General features: G+C 37.7%; 1 protein-coding gene across 1 annotated transcript; it reads left to right on the top strand.

The window, feature by feature from the left end:
• The first annotated feature begins 128 nt into the window (after positions 1 to 128).
• On the top strand, positions 129 to 5,358 carry LOC141824159 (FT-interacting protein 3-like). Its single transcript, XM_074711404.1, has 2 exons — positions 129 to 258; positions 2,146 to 5,358. Exon 2 carries the CDS (start codon positions 2,166 to 2,168, stop codon positions 5,277 to 5,279), a length of 3,114 nt encoding a protein of 1,037 aa, XP_074567505.1. The 5' UTR covers positions 129 to 258; positions 2,146 to 2,165; the 3' UTR covers positions 5,280 to 5,358.
• Positions 5,359 to 17,731: the final 12,373 nt, after the last annotated feature.

The raw sequence follows: 17,731 nt of genomic DNA, 5'->3' as shown, positions 1-17,731 counted from the left end.
AAGGAGGTTTTTTTTTTCCGGACTCGAAATTGAAACCGGGGTACAGACAGAAGAAGAGAAGAGGACGAAAGCAAGAAAGAAAAAGCTTTACACGAGAAGTCTCCAGAGGCGACGACGTGTTTCTCTAACCTACGAAAACGAAATTTTGATCTCCCACTTGTTAATCGAGGCGACCTCGTGGTGTTCATTGTCGATCAGCTTCCTCGTCGCCGCCAGAGCGGATTCCAGGAGAAGAATCGAAGGGCTTCAGCTTGCAAGGTGGGCAACTTCTGCATTTCATCTTACTCTTCTTCCCTGTTTGTCGATGTCCATGCCTTCCGTTTTCCTGTTCAACTGCTATGCCATGAAAAAGATTTTAAAACTTTGTTTTGCGTTTCGGCGGCGTTGATTGTGGTTTCGGTTTGAGCGATTCGGAGAAAGAAAGGTTTTCGTGGCTGATTAGGGTAGATATGGGAGCAGAAGTCTGCCGATTAGATTGGGGGAAGTGTTGTGGGGTTTGATGGAGTAAATCATGGTAAATCAAGAGTAATTGCTCTTTCACGAACTTATGCAAGTAGTCGTCATTCTGAAAGCCTGTTTTCTCCATTGTATCTCTTCCTACAAGTCGGCACAAATAATTGAAAGCTCTAAATCCTCCAACTGTGGAAGTTTGTGTTAATTATTGCCTTCTATGTTGATAAATATTCTCCATTGTTATGTAACACATAAGATTCAGCTGAGCACATGTTATTTTTCTAGTGCATTCTTGGTTTGTATAATTGTATTCCTTTTGTGCGAGAGTTGCCACCGCTCCTCCCTTTAGTTAATTTAATTTGGTTTAGATCTGCTTTGTTATCCTTCCCCTTATTTATCATTAATTATTGGAAAATCTTTTTTGCTAAATGCCTTTCTCTAGTTCATGTTTTACACTAGTTTATATGTTCTCAATTCTTGTTGATGTTTTCTCCTCTTACTGGAATGGCATTGCAGTTCTAATAATGTGCTTTTTTATTATGACTTCGAAACATTTCTGGTGGTTCATGCACTAATCTACTATTTAGTGTTTAATTTTTCAGTGGCACAAACATTGGCATCAGTGATTATGCAAGTATTCTTTTATCACTTTAATTATATATGTTTCTTACTAGTTAGGTGGTTTTCTTGTCGTTGGATCTACTTGGTGTCCTTGTACTCAAGGAAATGCAATTAAGTGCCATTTCATTCCTCAAGTTATTATTCCAACTAAATCCGACAAAAGGTAATTTCACTCATCCCAAATGGTTCAACATTGTTGGCCCCACAACGAGATACAAGTACAGGTAGGTAAATTAAGTACCGAGCAAACCCCTAGGTGGGAGGGCAATTCTGTGGCCGTCAACCCCGCTAATTGACCAATACCCAATCTGACAAATCTATCACCTGAGAATCAACTCGGCTATAGGGGGCTATTACTGTTCCAACTAAAGTTCCTATTACTCATGGTGCAATCCATTGGAAGGAAACCTTTGTCTTTTTTAACCTTAGCTGCCTTCTATTTAGGAGGTTATTGTTCTAGTTGCCATTTACATTAGGAATATTTAAATCGATACCGCATCAAACCATCCCCTTAAATAATCAACAGCTGCCAACTATTGTAGATAAGTATCTCTCTCCCCTCAATAGAGCCTTGAGGCTCATTCTTTATTAGAACTAGAGTCTTACTAGGGTTTTGACAATTGGCATGGACTACTTTGTGGGTAGTGTTAAAGCCCATGAGGGAGACGAATTGAATCCAAAGTGCCAAGGAACTTAGGTAGGGCATCCTTTTTCTATTTAAGCATATTTGTCACCAATATCACCTCTTGTTTCCTACAGAAAATGCACGAGCCGCATTACTGAAATACAAAAAAGTTCCTTTCTTATATGAATTTTCAAAAGGCATTGAGCATCAACAATCCTTGTAATATGATCCAGAATCTGTTTCCTGAAACTAAATTTTCTTTAGGAGTTCAGTTAAAGTTTTTCAGATACGCACTATTATTGGTTTATATTGGCACTTGTTGAACATGAAATTTTCCTTTTATCTGTTCTATTGCTCAATATGAGAATCTTTGGCTGTATCTTTGACCTTTAAGAGGTTACTAATTCTATTTTCCATCTTTTGAATCTGTGGGGTTTTCACACTAGGAGATAAAGGTTTGACAGAGATGAACAATTTAAAGTTGGGTGTGGAAGTTGTAAGTGCCCATGACCTTATGCCTAAGGATGGGGAAGGATCCTCTAATCCCTTTGTGGAGCTTCATTTTGATCGCCAGAAATTCCGTACTAGCATCAAGGAAAAAGACCTTAATCCTGTCTGGAATGAGCTCTTCTACTTCAACATTGGAGATCCTTCTTCTCTCCCTGACCTCACACTTGAAGCTTCTGTACACAGCATGAACAAAGCCACAAATTCGAGGTCATTCCTTGGCAAAGTCCAGATTGCTGGAACCTCTTTCGTTCCCTTTTCAGAAGCTGTAGTCATGCACTATCCTCTGGGAAAACACAGAATGTTTTCGCGTGTAAAGGGAGAATTAGCCCTTAAAGTATTCCTTACGGATGACCCTTCCATCAAATCTTCCAACCCACTTCCTGCTATTGATCTTCGCCCAAACAATCTTCCTCCAAGTCAAGTCCATCAAGAACCTGAACAGATTTCAGAAGGAACTAAAAGTCTACTTAAGAAAGAGCCTGAACATACATTTCGTAGCATTCCAAATGAGGTCCAGCTGCAACAATCCTCTGCTCCACCTGAACAGATTTCAGAAGGAACTAAAAGTCTACTTAAGAAAGAGCCTGAACATACATTTCGTAGCATTCCAAATGAGGTCCAGCTGCAACAATCCTCTGCTCCACTCATTGAGCCAGTGAGGTATGTGGCTGATCCCATGAAACAAGAGTCTCACCCTTCCAAAGTTGTCAGGATGTTTCCATTACCGTCTTCTCAGCAACCAGTGGACTATGCACTAAAAGAAACCAGTCCTCTTCTTGGTGGTGGTCAGATTGTCCGAGGTCGAGTTATTCCTGCTCAGAAGCCTGCTAGTACATATGACCTGGTGGAACAAATGCAATATCTTTTTGTACGTGTCGTTAAGGCACGAGATTTACCGACGATGGATGTTACAGGAAGCCTTGATCCTTATGTTGAAGTAAGGGTGGGTAACTACAAGGGGAAAACCAGGCATTTTGAGAAGAATCAGAACCCAGTATGGAATGAAGCATTTGCAATTTCTAGAGACCGGGTGCAGTCATCAGTTATTGAGGTTGTGGTGAAAGATAAAGATCTGATCAAGGATGATTTTGTTGGGATTGTACGCTTTGACTTAAATGATGTTCCAACACGTGTCCCGCCTGATAGTCCATTAGCTCCTGAGTGGTACCGACTTGAGGACAAGAAAGGGGACAAAACGAAGGGTGAACTGATGGTTGCAATTTGGATAGGCACCCAAGCTGATGAAGCATTTGCTGATGCATGGCACTTAGATGCAGCTGCAGCTGCAGCCATAGATGAGTTGGCGGTTAGCTCTCACACAAAATCAAAAGTCTACCATGCACCCAGGTTGTGGTATCTTCGAGTCAACGTCATTGATGCACAAGACATTTTTATAGCTGACAAAACCCGCATCCCGGATGTTTATGCCAAGGTACAACTAGGCAATCAAATTCTGAAGACAAGACCAGTGCAGTCGCGAACATTCAATCCCCTTTGGAATGAAGACCTCATGTTTGTTGCAGCGGAGCCGTTTGAAGATCAACTCATTATTTCTGTAGAAGATCGCGTCGGACCAAACAAAGATGAGGTGGTAGGCCGTATTGGCATTCCTTTGGGCTCGATCGAAAAGCGACTAGATGATCATATAATCAATGCTCGGTGGTTCAGTCTTGAGAAGCCCGTCGTGGTGGACGTCGACCAGCTGAAGGAGGATAAGTTTTCGAGCAAAATCCACCTCCGTGTCTGCTTGGAAGGCGGGTATCATGTACTCGACGAGTCTACCCACTACAGTAGTGACCTCAGACCAACAGCAAAGCAGCTATGGAAACCATCCATTGGATTGCTTGAGCTTGGCATCCTTAATGCAGAAGGCCTCCATCCTATGAAAACACGACAAGGAAATGGCACATGTGACACCTACTGTGTGGCCAAGTACGGGCGCAAATGGGTCCGTACGCGTACCGTCGTCGACAGTCTTTCCCCCAAATACAATGAGCAATACACTTGGGAGGTTTATGATCCAGCTACAGTTTTGACAGTCGGTGTGTTCGACAATTGGCAACTCGAGAAGGGTACTAATGGAAACAAGGATGCAAAGATCGGCAAGGTTCGCATACGTCTTTCAACCCTCGAAACAGGTCGGGTGTATACACATTCGTACCCGCTATTGGTTTTACACCCCTCAGGCGTCAAGAAGATGGGTGAACTCCATCTCGCTATTCGTTTCTCATCTACATCTTTCATCAATATGATGCACATATACTCGCGGCCCCTGTTACCTAAGATGCATTACATACAGCCTTTAAACATGATCCAGCAAGATATGCTCCGGCACCAAGCAGTTCAGATAGTTGCAGCGCGTCTTAGCAGAATGGAGCCATCCCTCAGAAAGGAAGTCGTGGAGTACATGTCTGATGTTGACTCTCACATGTGGAGTATGCGCCGAAGCAAAGCGAACTTTTTCAGGCTCATGTCGGTTTTCTCAGGTTTGCTTGCGGCGAGCAAATGGTTTGCGAGTGTTTGCATGTGGAAGAACCCGATCACCACCGTACTAGTGCACATTCTGTTTATCATGCTGGTGTGCTTCCCGGAACTGATTCTTCCTACTGTATTTCTATACATGTTCCTGATAGGACTTTGGAACTACCGTTTCCGCCCGCGTTATCCTCCTCACATGAACATCAAGCTTTCGCACGCGGAGGCCGTGCATCCTGATGAGCTCGACGAAGAATTTGATACGTTCCCCACCAGCCGAAGTGATGAGATTGTACGTATGAGGTATGATCGGTTGAGGAGTGTGGCCGGAAGGATACAGACTGTGGTCGGAGATTTGGCGACTCAAGGGGAGAGGCTGCAGGCGTTGCTCAGCTGGAGGGATCCACGGGCCACTGCCGTCTTTTTAATGTTTTGTATGGCGTCTGCAATTGTGCTTTACACCACTCCGTTGCAAGTCTTGATTGCTCTACTTGGCTTCTATATCATGAGGCACCCAAGGTTCCGAAACCGATTGCCTTCTGCGCCGCTAAATTTCTTCCGTCGTCTGCCGGCCAAGATAGACAGTTTGCTTTAAATTGGAAGATGTATGTTTTTGTTTTCTTTGTAGTAAAAGACAGACAGTTTAATTTGTAGGAGTTCTATCTTATATGTTAGATTTGATTCTAGAAATATCTAATATATATGATGTAGCTTTGAATCAAATGGTAAAGTTTGATATCTACTCGTTTAAATCTTGAGTATCAGCTTAGAACATTAACTACTCTGTTAATCATCTATATATCCTGGTTTAAGTGAAAAGGTTGGACATTGACGACTTCTGATCTGTGAATCATTGATTCTGGTTCAAGCGAAAAAGGTTTCTGACTGGTAAGAAATTAAAAAACAAAAATCAAACTGAAATATTTTATTTTGAAATTAGCTTTAATTTAAATCGAACGTACGGTTAATTTGAGATCGATTTATTTTTTGTATTTGATTTGAAATTTTTTAATAAAAGTTAATCAAATATATTGATTAGTAAACATGACAATTAAATAATACAAACTTATATATATATATGTAGTATTTCACGAATGATTGGATATGAAGAGAATGTTGAACATTGAATGGTACATCGTATAGCTTAACTGACGACTAATAACTATATTTATAAGTTAGTTACATATTATTCTCATATTTATTGTGGTATTATTGTGCATGATATTAATATATCATTCGCGTAATTATTATGGTATTAAATGTGTATATTACCACGATAAGTTCAAAATATTAAGGCATTTACAACAAACTCCCCCCAATCATTGCAGTTCAAGTTGGGATGTGAAAATATTCAAAACTACAGGGCATTTGCGTACTAATTTCCTTATCTAAAACATCGATGACAAATTGCTAAAATAAGACGAGACAAGTAAAAAATTATTATTACCAAGATCCGCATAAACTATCCCAATTTGCAGTTGAAAACCAATTCTCAAAACAAAATTTATGACTAATTAATTATACAACAACAATAATAATCAAGTCTTATCTATATATTAGATGGGATCGAGCTCGTTAACTATAGAAAACAAAAAAAAAAATTAAATAACTTTTTTTATGTGAACAATAAAAAAAAAAAGAAATCATTCCTCCTCTATCTATTCTGTTACACTTTACCCGTAATGTCGAACTGTAAATTATTATCAACGATCTCTGCAAAAATCAAACAATATATGAGAAAGACTGAAAAAATATTCCTTTCTATTGCAAAATAATTAAAAGATATATCAATTAATAATTACATCTCACTGAAACTAAAAAAATAGAACATATCATTAATCTCGTGTAATCAAATGATATCCTAAAATAATCAAAATGACAAACTAGAAATTAAGAGAAAACATGCCCTTTCTATGTGAAATTATTAAGAGAGATCCGAATTAATATTCACATGTTAATCAATCCTTTTTCTTACAAAAAGAGGATATATATGGGTGTATTCTATAACACATAATCGTAAGCATATATACTCCAAATTAATTTAATCCACATAAAGACATGTTGAATAGAAAATAAATGAAAAAGAAGAGTGTTTGAAGAAGGAACCTGAAAGACATATACATGTATACATTTATATATAATCAGCTGTTTGCGATGAAGAATTAATCAGCAACAGATGGAAAATTCCAAAGGAATCGCATGATCTCTCAAATTAAACCACACTAGCTAATAAAATAAAAAAAAAATTAAAGAAGGGAAGAAAAAGAAGAGGAGGAGAGGGGAGAGATCAATGCGATCCCTTTGGAATTCTCCTTCAGCTCTCCTTCAGCTGCTGCCACGCCGGTCCCCGAGTTTCTTCATCTCTCATTCTTCATTCTTGTGCTTTCTTTTATGCTCGTGAAGAAGGTCGATCGATCGGTCCTATATTAATTAGAGAGAGAGAGAGAGAGAGAGAGAGAGAGAGAGAGAGAGAGATGGGTATAATTAATTAAAAAGTTGTGGACCAGCAGTGGGTGTTGGTGCTACTGTTGGTGTTGGTGTTGGATAGCTTGGCGTTAAGGTGGTGAGGGGCCGGAAACTGTGAACTATGACCCAATTGCTCCCTCTTCCTATCTCGGTGACTCGGTGGCCATATATATATATATATATATATATAACCTTGTACCATTTCTAATATATATAAAATATATATAGTCATATATAATTTTAAATATCATTTCATGTCAATCAGCACAAATAAAACCTATTGAGCAACAAGTTGAACATATCGATCGAGACAAATTAAGGCTAGGTGCAAGACTTCATATGATCGAGACGTCTATAACTCTAGTAACACGAGATTTTATTGGTCTTGTACGACGACAAGCTTCCATAACAGTCTTGATCTATGGCAATTTGAAGCTTCATGCATGGCAAGATACGTACGTACGGGACTGCCTTTAGCATCGAGTCTTCGACAATCGACAATATAATGTAATTAAGGCAAGAAATAAAAGTTCTAGCTACCTTTGCACACCGGCCGGACAAGGCACCATCGGCAGTACTGTATCATTCGTCACCGGATGGGAACAATATATCAAATCTTAGCTTGTATGTATATAGTTGCAAGATTTAGACATTGGGAGTGAGCTAGTGATATATATAATGAACTAGCTAGCTAGGTTAATTAGTAGTCGCACACACATTGAATTATACATGGCATTGAAGGTTATATTAGATACAATATGACTTCGATCACCATGATGAACAATAATCATAATATATAGTATAAACTTTTACAAGAGCTAGGATTGATGTTTTAATGGATTTGTTTTAAAACCAAACCAATCGACATTGCTCCAAGTGAGTGGGGTGGCCTGGATAGAAGGCTAATTAGCTCGGTGACAATCATGATCAGCTAGGTGATATTGGCACCCACTTTATGCGCGGTGAATGAATCATGCATGAATGGACGAGACCGATATATTATTATATATATATAGATTATACCAATTACCAATTTAATGAGATGTGGCGAAAGGGCCTAGCTAGCTAGCTAGCTAGCTAGCCAGGTCAATGACGACAAGCATTTTAAAGGCATGCATGCAAGTGTCAGTTGGCACTATATATACATAATGCATGCGAGGCATGCAGCAAGTGGAGGACACAAAGCGACGGTGGACGGCGTTGCAAGTAAAGGGCGTACGTACAATGATACAAATATATATGAAGGAGCTAGCTAGCTATCAGGATAAACAATTGGAATTGATCGATCGATCGATGGGGTTGAAATGAATTGATGCAAGCAAAGGACGATGAACGGTTGCATGCATGGGGTTGGGGTCGATCGATGAGGAACATTGGATGCATGGTGATCTTGTAACTTCTATAGTCTCCCCCTCCTCCTCCTTTTCTTTTTAACGTTTAATTGAATTGAATTGAGCTAGCTAGCTAGGAACATTGAATCGAGACAAAGGCATAGACGAAGAAGTTGCACATTATCAACATGCAGAAATAATGTCAAGCAACTTTAATTTTGAGCTTAATTTGTCATTTACAAATGCTACGTACCTAAAGTCTTCTAACATTTTTCACAATTTAAGAATGAAAAATATAATGCCCAACTTGCTCGCTTTTCACTAGTTCCCCTTTTTCTTTTTGCATGGTCCTCCTCCTCGATCACTATTATTGATTATATTGTTGCTTTAGATACCAACACCATTTGTCTAATTAGACCATTGCAAGTGCATCTGCATGGTTGGTCCTCACTCTACCGCACTGCCGTTAATTGCTACTCTTCCATGCCCTCGCTCGCTCGCTCCCCTCGCTATCAAGTAATTAGCAAAACTTTTAACATTAATTTACTTAATTACTTACTATCTATATATATATATATCGAGGAGAAATTTTCAAGTGTAATTAAGATGCATGCATGGTAATTAACAAAACCAACTAGTTATCTCGATCCCGAGCAAACCCTAAACCAAACTTTCAAACCTATCAAACAGACGCTGTCACTTTCTCACAGTTGGATTCTTAATTTCCAGCTAATGCACCAACACAATCCATGAGATTTCCACAAAGCTTGTTTTAAATGGGTGGGTGGCCTGGTAATAAATTAAACAAGCAGGCAATATAATGCCTTCCTTATTAATTAATGTCATTCAATCTTAAATTCAACTGGTCCTTAAGCTAGCTAGCTAGTGGTTAGTAGCTACGTACCCACCCTCTTCTCCTTTGAATATGTGGTGCCGAATGAAATGATCAAAACAAATCAATCAATTTCAATATGCTAGCTAGTTTGCTATATACAGTATATACAGTTCGATGAGAAATAATCGTAACTCAGAAAACAAAAAAAAAAAACACTTTTGTCCATTAGCTTATGAAAAAGATACTGTCAAAAGTCACTGAGATAAAGAAACATGTAGGTCATGGTGAGTACGAGTGCCAGATAAAGAGATGGATGGTTATGTTGTGTAACCCACACAACACTGCCAATGCCAATGCCAATGCCAATGCCCGGCACCAGTTACCATCGAGTGGCGACATTAAAAGGAAGAACGTGGGCAGCATTAATGACGCCCGCACTACAGACAAACCCTTCACTTAATTAGCTGCCATATCAACACCCTTTTTTTTTTTTTTGCTATTTATATATCCATATCTATGTATATGATGATTACATGACACCCCCCAACATTGGAATATATATAATTCACAGATAGGGAATATTATCTAATCTGAAAATTAAAGAAAACTTGGAGTTCACGTTCTATGAATTAATAGCTAAAAGTAGCGTAGAATAAGAGATAGGAGTAAGCAAGAATTATCATTATATATGTTTATATCGATTCGATATAAATAATTATGTGTCGTCTAAATCAGCGTACCTTTTGCGTGCAGATGATCGATAGATGATGATACTTCGTGACGGGGATTGATCAAGCCGCATCGATCAGTTGAGTTCCAAGAAAATAAAACAGATCTTATCATTTAACATTGTGAAGACAATCCATCGCATAATGAAGAATCAAAATTGCAATGCATGCAATTAGTAAAGAATGCAACATGGATATTGCAAACGAGGTCAAAAAGCAGTGTGCCATAACTATAAATCTGAAGTCCTTTTCGATTGTAAATACCAGAAAGCATTCAGAATATGTGATCGAGTCACCTTCTCCTCCTCCAAGGCAAAGAAAATATCATGACATGGCCACCACCCACCTCCAAATATAAGAATCTTGACTGTCCAAAGATATCAGCAGAGAAATAAAGCTGCAGATTAACTATTAAAAGGAAGAATAGAAATGAAAAGATTGTTACCGAGCAAATTGATCTGTGAATTACATCGATTGGAATGAATTAAGCGCATAGCTTCAATTCGATCAGTCTAATATTTCATGTGCGAAGCACCTTACTAATTTAAAACAAAAACATAAATATAATGGAACTTTAAAGTCGTGGTAAAAAAACAAAAACATGAAGGTTAAAAAAACTTTTGGACCCACATAATTCGCATGCAACGGAAACAAAACATCTCGCATATCATATGGAAATTACATGTACTTGGGAGTCTCGATCTTTTCAGCAGACAGGGGCATGTGAAATGTTAGGAGCAAAGGGCACCAACAAGTAAGGTTCAACGTTGCACAGGGTTGAAGCCCCACCAGCCCACATCAATCTGATGTCACCGTGTTCCCATGGCCCAGTGCAAGTGGACCTGCCACCCCACCCATTTTCAACATGCACCACTACAGAAAGGACTTCCCAGTGTGCCATTAATCCCATCACTTTCTTACAGTTACAGCCATGGAGACTGAACAGTTCTCTAGCTTCACAATAACAGCACAGCCAAATCGAGACCTGTTTAACAGAAACAGTGCCAAGTCCAGTCCATGAACTCGTGATCATGCACTGTCTTGCTTGCCTCATTCGAGCATGCTGTGAAGGTTGCCAGGAACGACTAACTACTCGCCTCGGAAAGAAGAGGCTGATCAGTGGAAAATCAAGGCTCCACTACAACTAGGCCACAAAATAGGGGAAAAAAAAGTTGCATATTTTCAGTTTCTTTATTAGATAGAGCGAACTCTTTGGGAAAAAATAAATTGAATGATCAGAAATTAAAAAGAAAATGTGGCAATCCATGTAGGAGACTTAAAAACTTGAATAAATGCATACATGCATGGATCGAGTCACGAGTCTTATCCTAAAATCACAGTAAATGAGAGCTCACGCAACATTATTAAACAGTAAAACTCAATTTTATAAACAAATTCATCAATAAGGAACTTATCCATCAAGTGCATTATTTAGGGAAGTATCACCAGTTGAGCTAAGAACAGGTGCAACAATCTCTTTACCAATAATTATTGTCTCAAGCTAGGACCAGCTACGTATTCTTTCATTTTTTTAATCTCAAACGCACGGTTGGAACAAGTCATCACAAACTGAGATTTTCCCTTAACTAAGCAACAAATTATAGCTTGACAAATTGGTAGAAAACTAGAATTTCTAAGTTCCTAAGTTTTGCCCAAGTACCAGGTTCTGTATTACTTATGAATATGATACAAGAAAAAGCAGAAGAACAACGCAATCAAATGACCGAATTCATTTTCATGCTAAAGAAATTATAAAGAGAAGAGTACCATGTTGATATTATTCTTGAGTCTTGACATCAAATTGTCTCACTGTCTTACTAATGCTATTAGCTTTGAAGGCCATTATATATATAAATAAAACGAGGGGCAGGCCCAAATTGAGGGTGTAAGCTAATGAAACTCTATACCATGTTCACATGATATCTTCTAGCTCAATACTTCTCTGCTATGCTAAGATGAAAGATTATCAATAAGCAAAAAGGAAATTTGGAAGAAGCTTACCAGTTACAGACTTGAAACTACAATTAGGCCTTATTTACTCCCACTAAATGGAGTGGAAGCAAAAAAGAAATGGATAGCTGAGAAAGTAAAAAAAGACTAAAATAACCCCTCAATGCCAATGGATAGTAAAAGAGGATAGTCTTGTCATTTTATTTTATTCAACCTTCTCCTGCCTAACAAATAGACAGCTTCAATCCCTCCCCTCCCCTCAACCTATTGCTCCCCTTCCCTTCCTTTGCCTCTTCCCCTCTAATTGCATCCCTATCAAGTAAACAGGGCCATATGCAACAATCACGCTTATAGCCATAATGTCTGATAAAATATTAAAGCAAAGAAATTGAGATGCTTCAGCGAAACAGATGCTAAATGTAGCAAGATAGAGGCAATATTCCTGCATGTGATAACAGCTTGATTTGCACGTGAACATGCAATCGGTGATATGCCATAGGAGATGCCATTTTTTAACAGGAGAAAGAGAAATCAGAAAGGAGTGATAGTTACTTATGACATGACCCAAATAGTTTGAAGTGAACAAACTGGGAAAAAGTGGTAAAAATTTTGTATTGACTGCTGAAATATATTAATCAATATACATGACATGCCCACAAACCTCTAGTTCACAATAAGAACCACAGGATTGTAGTTTAATTGCTAAATAGCATAATATTTGACATTTGTGATGAGTAAACTGTTTTTAGTGAATAATCTGTAGCCCACAAGATGAATTTACAGGTGACATGTTCACATGGCTCGATTTTACAATCAAAATGTCATGTATGAAATCATAATGTTATATGTGATTGTATATTATTTGTGACAATAGCCGAAGATTTGAGGTTTCGATCATAATAAACTGTTTGAAGTTAATTTATGAAATCGACACATGGCATGTTCGCATAGCTCTCTGACTTTAAAGTCTTTATTCCCAGGATAGACAGTCAATCTTCTTGCATATCTCCCTTCATCCTTCTAGACATTTTATCTTATTTTTTAGTTTACTATATTACAGGGCTTAAGCTGATTTTGGTTGTGCTATTTCTGTTTTTTACAATTTGCATAGCTTGCAAAGAAGTCATAGTCTGAGATCCAAATCTGTGATGGTTATTTTGTACTTTAACCATTTCTTAAACATAATTCTATGTAATTGGAAAATAGGTAAATATTTTAAGATGACAATGATGCTACTTCTTTTTTTGTATAATTTAAGTGAAACAATTTGGTGGTTTTTTATTTGGCAGATGCACTTAGCAAAAGCCAGCCAACACAGAAACAAGTGGTCAGAAAATCTTCATATCAAAATGCACTAGAATGCAACAAAAATCCTATAATTCAGGGCAGTTTGGATCTCTTATGGGTAAGGACCAATATCTAATGAAACATAATATTTATTTTTGTCATCATTGTTGGTCATTGCTAAGTTTGAAACAACTGCCCATCTATTTTCTACATAGATACAATTGAACAAGAAGTTCCATTCTGTTAGATAAATTATAGGCAGTTAGATTTTCTACATGAATATATATTGTTATATATCAACATATTATATATATGTATATATATATATATATATAATCCAAATTTGAATTAGCATGGCATAATATCGAACCCATATCATTCTAGTCAAAGACCAAAACTTCAACAACACTCGAGATGTTAAACCTTGAAAAACCTAACCCAAACTAACACTCCGATTGGAAAAAAAATGAAACCAGAACCTTTACCAAATCGAACCAACTCATGGTTTGGAATTGCAAAAAACAAACCAATTGACCCAGAAATAAATGGATGATCCAGCTAGGCACTGCTTAGTTCTGTCAAAGACAAATTAAAGTCAAAAGGCCCTATTTTCTAAGCAAGATGCATATGAGCATGTTTCTATTTTAAAACATTTTGTCTTTTAATATGCCCTACTTAAACATTGATTCTGAATAGGTAAAGCTCAATTCTTAGGTTTATGTTGCTTCCTCAATAAACTGAGAAACAATGATTTTAAAGGCTACATCCCCTACAACAAATTTTCTTTAAAATGCATTACTTGGTACCCAAGCACATCAAGCCAATTGCATTCAAATTATTATGACTTCACTTCATAAGTTTTTTGTGATAAGGAAAATTGTCACATGAGTGTAAATCAATTGAAATGGAAAAAATATATATTCAACAACGCGCAGAAGAGAATATGTGCTAACAAGTTGACTTTGTGAAGGTTCCATGTAGTGGTCGAATACCAGTTTTCTTAACCTGCAGACCAGCATAGTTGGGAACATGATTAAAAACTGAACAAAATAGTTTGTTAATGTCCTTCAACCGATATCTCAGTAGGATTATGAGAAATCTTAAAAGATTGTGATATGACTTGCATGCTACATGGATGGAAATAAATTAATGTCATTCTAAGATGGATTTATTAAAAAAAATACTATTTTTAAGGAACATTTAGGAGTAGTTAAGCAGATGACAAAATGAAAGAAAATTGAATGTGATGGCATGAATATGTTCAAAGGCATCTATACATCCTATAGTTAAATTACCTGAATCAATCAGAGTGGAAAGTGTAAGCAATGGGATGAGACCAAATATAACTCAGGTTCCCCTCCGTATCCTCCTTCCCATTCTAAGTAAACAAAGGAATGTCTTCGATCCAATTCCCTATCCACTTTCCTTCCAATCTTTCTCGAAGTAATCAGGCCATTAAACTCTCCACTTTGGTGGAAAATAGACTCGAAAGAGTAATGCATGGAAAGGTGGCGCCGGGAGGAGGAGGCGGAAGAAGAGGTGGCGCCGCTGCCGGGACTCGAGGGACGAGTGAACCGACCCGGGTAGCTATAATCGGCAAGAACGAAGGTGAAAAGATCACAAGGGTGGAAAGTGGAAACCCTTTAATTCTCTTCTCCGCCGAGTTGATACCTGATAGTCACTGCATTTTAAAATTTTCTCTCCCTGGGACCCGCCACAGCGGGACCAATCAGGGCAATGGTGGACTTGTTGTGGAATTGTGGCTTTAGATGAATCTTTGCGCAAGTTAGATAGGGAAAAGAGAATGCTGTTCGTTGGATTTTTAATTTTGCTTTACGATTCGTGTTTAGATGTTATCAATTTCCACGTCTCATGGCGATGTCACGCAAGCCGTCCTTCTCCTTCTCCTTCTCCTTCACTCTTCCCTTTCGCGGCCTTCGCCGTGCAGATAAGCTGACTCTCGCGCTCACTCCTCCGCCCTGATCCTGTTTTCCCCACCAACTTCGTGCGTCACCTAAGCTTTTCCTCCCTGTTCCCCTCCGCCTCCGCCTAGATTTGATTCTCGGCGCAACGACCGACAATGGCACGGCTGGCATGTCTCGTTCCAACCGAGGACCGAACTCCTGACTCAAAATGTGAACTAATCGGATTGGCCGATCTAGCGAATTTTCTCCTGGACTTTGTTCCTTTATTTTGTCTTTCTCACTGGTTACGGATTTTTATTAGGCACATGTAGATTTTGCGAAAGCACTTTTGGTTTGATTTTTTGCCTGGTAAACATTGATCCACATTTTCATACCTATTTAGTTTTCGTTTCTGGATTGCCACCCAATAGCATCTGATTGGCTATCAGTATGGTTAAAAATCTCTTCTTTTACGACCTAAAATGTTCTTTGATGCATGGTGGTTTAATTGCTCTGGTCATGCTACATTTAGGCTACCACCACTAGAAAGAGTAAAACTGGTGGTGCGAACAAAGAAACTTCCCTGCTTCTCCCATTTATGTCTGCTGAATGAAAATTTTGTGTGAATGCGAGACAAGTTCTGTTAACAAACTCCGTGGAAATTTAATGTTCGTTAACATTTTGCAAAGGGAAGAAGGTAATCGACATGGATCACAGTTCAATTTCTTAGAATGACTTCTCTTTTATGTCTTAAGGTTACTTTTTCATTGGGTAATTCAATGATCCATTATCATTCCAACATATGGCCTTAGTGATAAAATTATACAACACAAATTTGCTACACATTTCAGTGTTCAAGAGTTTTTCTTATTTCAGAATTTACTTGTGGTTGTGAATGAAAAGTTTGCAACGAGCCCATCTTAATGCCAAAGAGTGTATGTCGTCTCTCTTTTAGGTGCTATTGCTTGGAATGTGATGAGAAGAGAATGGTTAAGAGACAATTTAGAAAGATGTCGCAGAATACCAAGTGAACCATCAATAAGGTAAGTGGCTTGTGGAATTGGACTTTAAGCATTTTGCCTATAATATAGTACCATTTGTATTCTTTGATATTTGGCATTATCACGCTTGTAATAATATAATTTAGCATTCCAAATATTTTAAAGGTGCATTTTGATATTTGTAATATTCTTACTTTAATATAGCTCTTAGAATAGTCTACACATTAGTTTTCTCAAATAATAACCATTAGCAATGGTCATACAACCCAAATGAGTTTGGCTTAGAGTTAAATTCACGCCAGAGGAACTAAAGGAATTGCATGTATAAAGAGCATAATAAAAATGGATTGCCTTTTGAGATCTTTATAATTTGGTAAACATCATGAAGTTATGTTTGTTGTAGCTATTTGCGATCAACTATGCTAGCTACACAATTAACCACTTGGCAATACTACATCACTAGTAATTCATATTCCTAGAACATTTTTATTGACATGGTTTCTCCATCTGTCAAATTTTGCTACTGTGTGATACTTTTTTTTTATAAAAAATTTCTCCCTTGTATTTTCTTCCCCTTATCAACTTATTAACCTTCTCGTTCTTTTCTTTTCAGCTGGTTGTCAACATATGAGACTTGCTGTGGACCTTTTCCATAGGCAATTCCTTTATCTGTGAGTCAATTTTTTTAGCTTATTAATACATCCATTTGAATCTTATTACGTGCTCGAACACCATGTTTTTTTTATTATTGGCGACCTAACAGTCTGACTTTCTTAAGCCCAATTTTCCACAGGAAAAAATTCATCCTGCAGTGTATCGCAGCTGAAACTCGAAACTTAGATGCTCGGAAGACTGCGTAGGCATCTTGCCGTTGCACCTTAGCCCGAGGGACTGCTTGAACACCATATTTGATTATATAGGAAATGGTTGATTTTTTAGTTGATATTTGCCACGAAGAAGGTCTTCATGAGGACAACCGAAATTGCCTTGAAATTATTGAAGACTCTATCTGATTACTGAAATCTAATTGGATTCCAAGATTCTGTTTAATAACCATTTAACTGTAAAAAAATTGTGGAACTTTGCCTTTTCTTTGTCACTTGCTCATAGAGCTCATGCGCATATAGCTTTTGTAATTTTGCGCAATTGTTTTGATTTGTAAGACTTTTCTATTTACAATTTTTATTTTCAATTTGCATATCTATACAGTCAATTGCTTTGGTTTTCATTCGAACTTGTTCTAAATAGGTTGAGGTAATTTCAATATTTAACCTTCCAAATTGAATGTAGTTTCAAATTGAATATCTTTAGGAGGACAAATACTTTATCGAGCCCTCCCCATGTAAGAGGAAGAAGCAGAAAGTGGAAAACCACTCCCGCTACATTAGATGCTCCTGCTCGCCAAGCTGACTCTTAATTTTTCTCACAAATGTATGAAAATAATAGCTCCTCGAGTAATGATGTGATGGTAAGATGTTTAATGGTTTATTTAAATATTTACTATTTGAATTTTAATTATAGATATTTTTTTTAATGGGATGAAAA

The sequence above is a fragment of the Curcuma longa genome, chromosome 3, assembly GCF_044706935.1.
Source record: "Curcuma longa cultivar G26 ecotype Majalengka, Jawa Barat chromosome 3, ITB_CL_G26_1.1, whole genome shotgun sequence".
NCBI classification, from domain to species: domain Eukaryota; kingdom Viridiplantae; phylum Streptophyta; class Magnoliopsida; order Zingiberales; family Zingiberaceae; genus Curcuma; species Curcuma longa.
The sequence above is the reverse complement of the archived record's forward strand: the minus strand, read 5'-3'. Positions and strand labels throughout refer to the sequence as shown.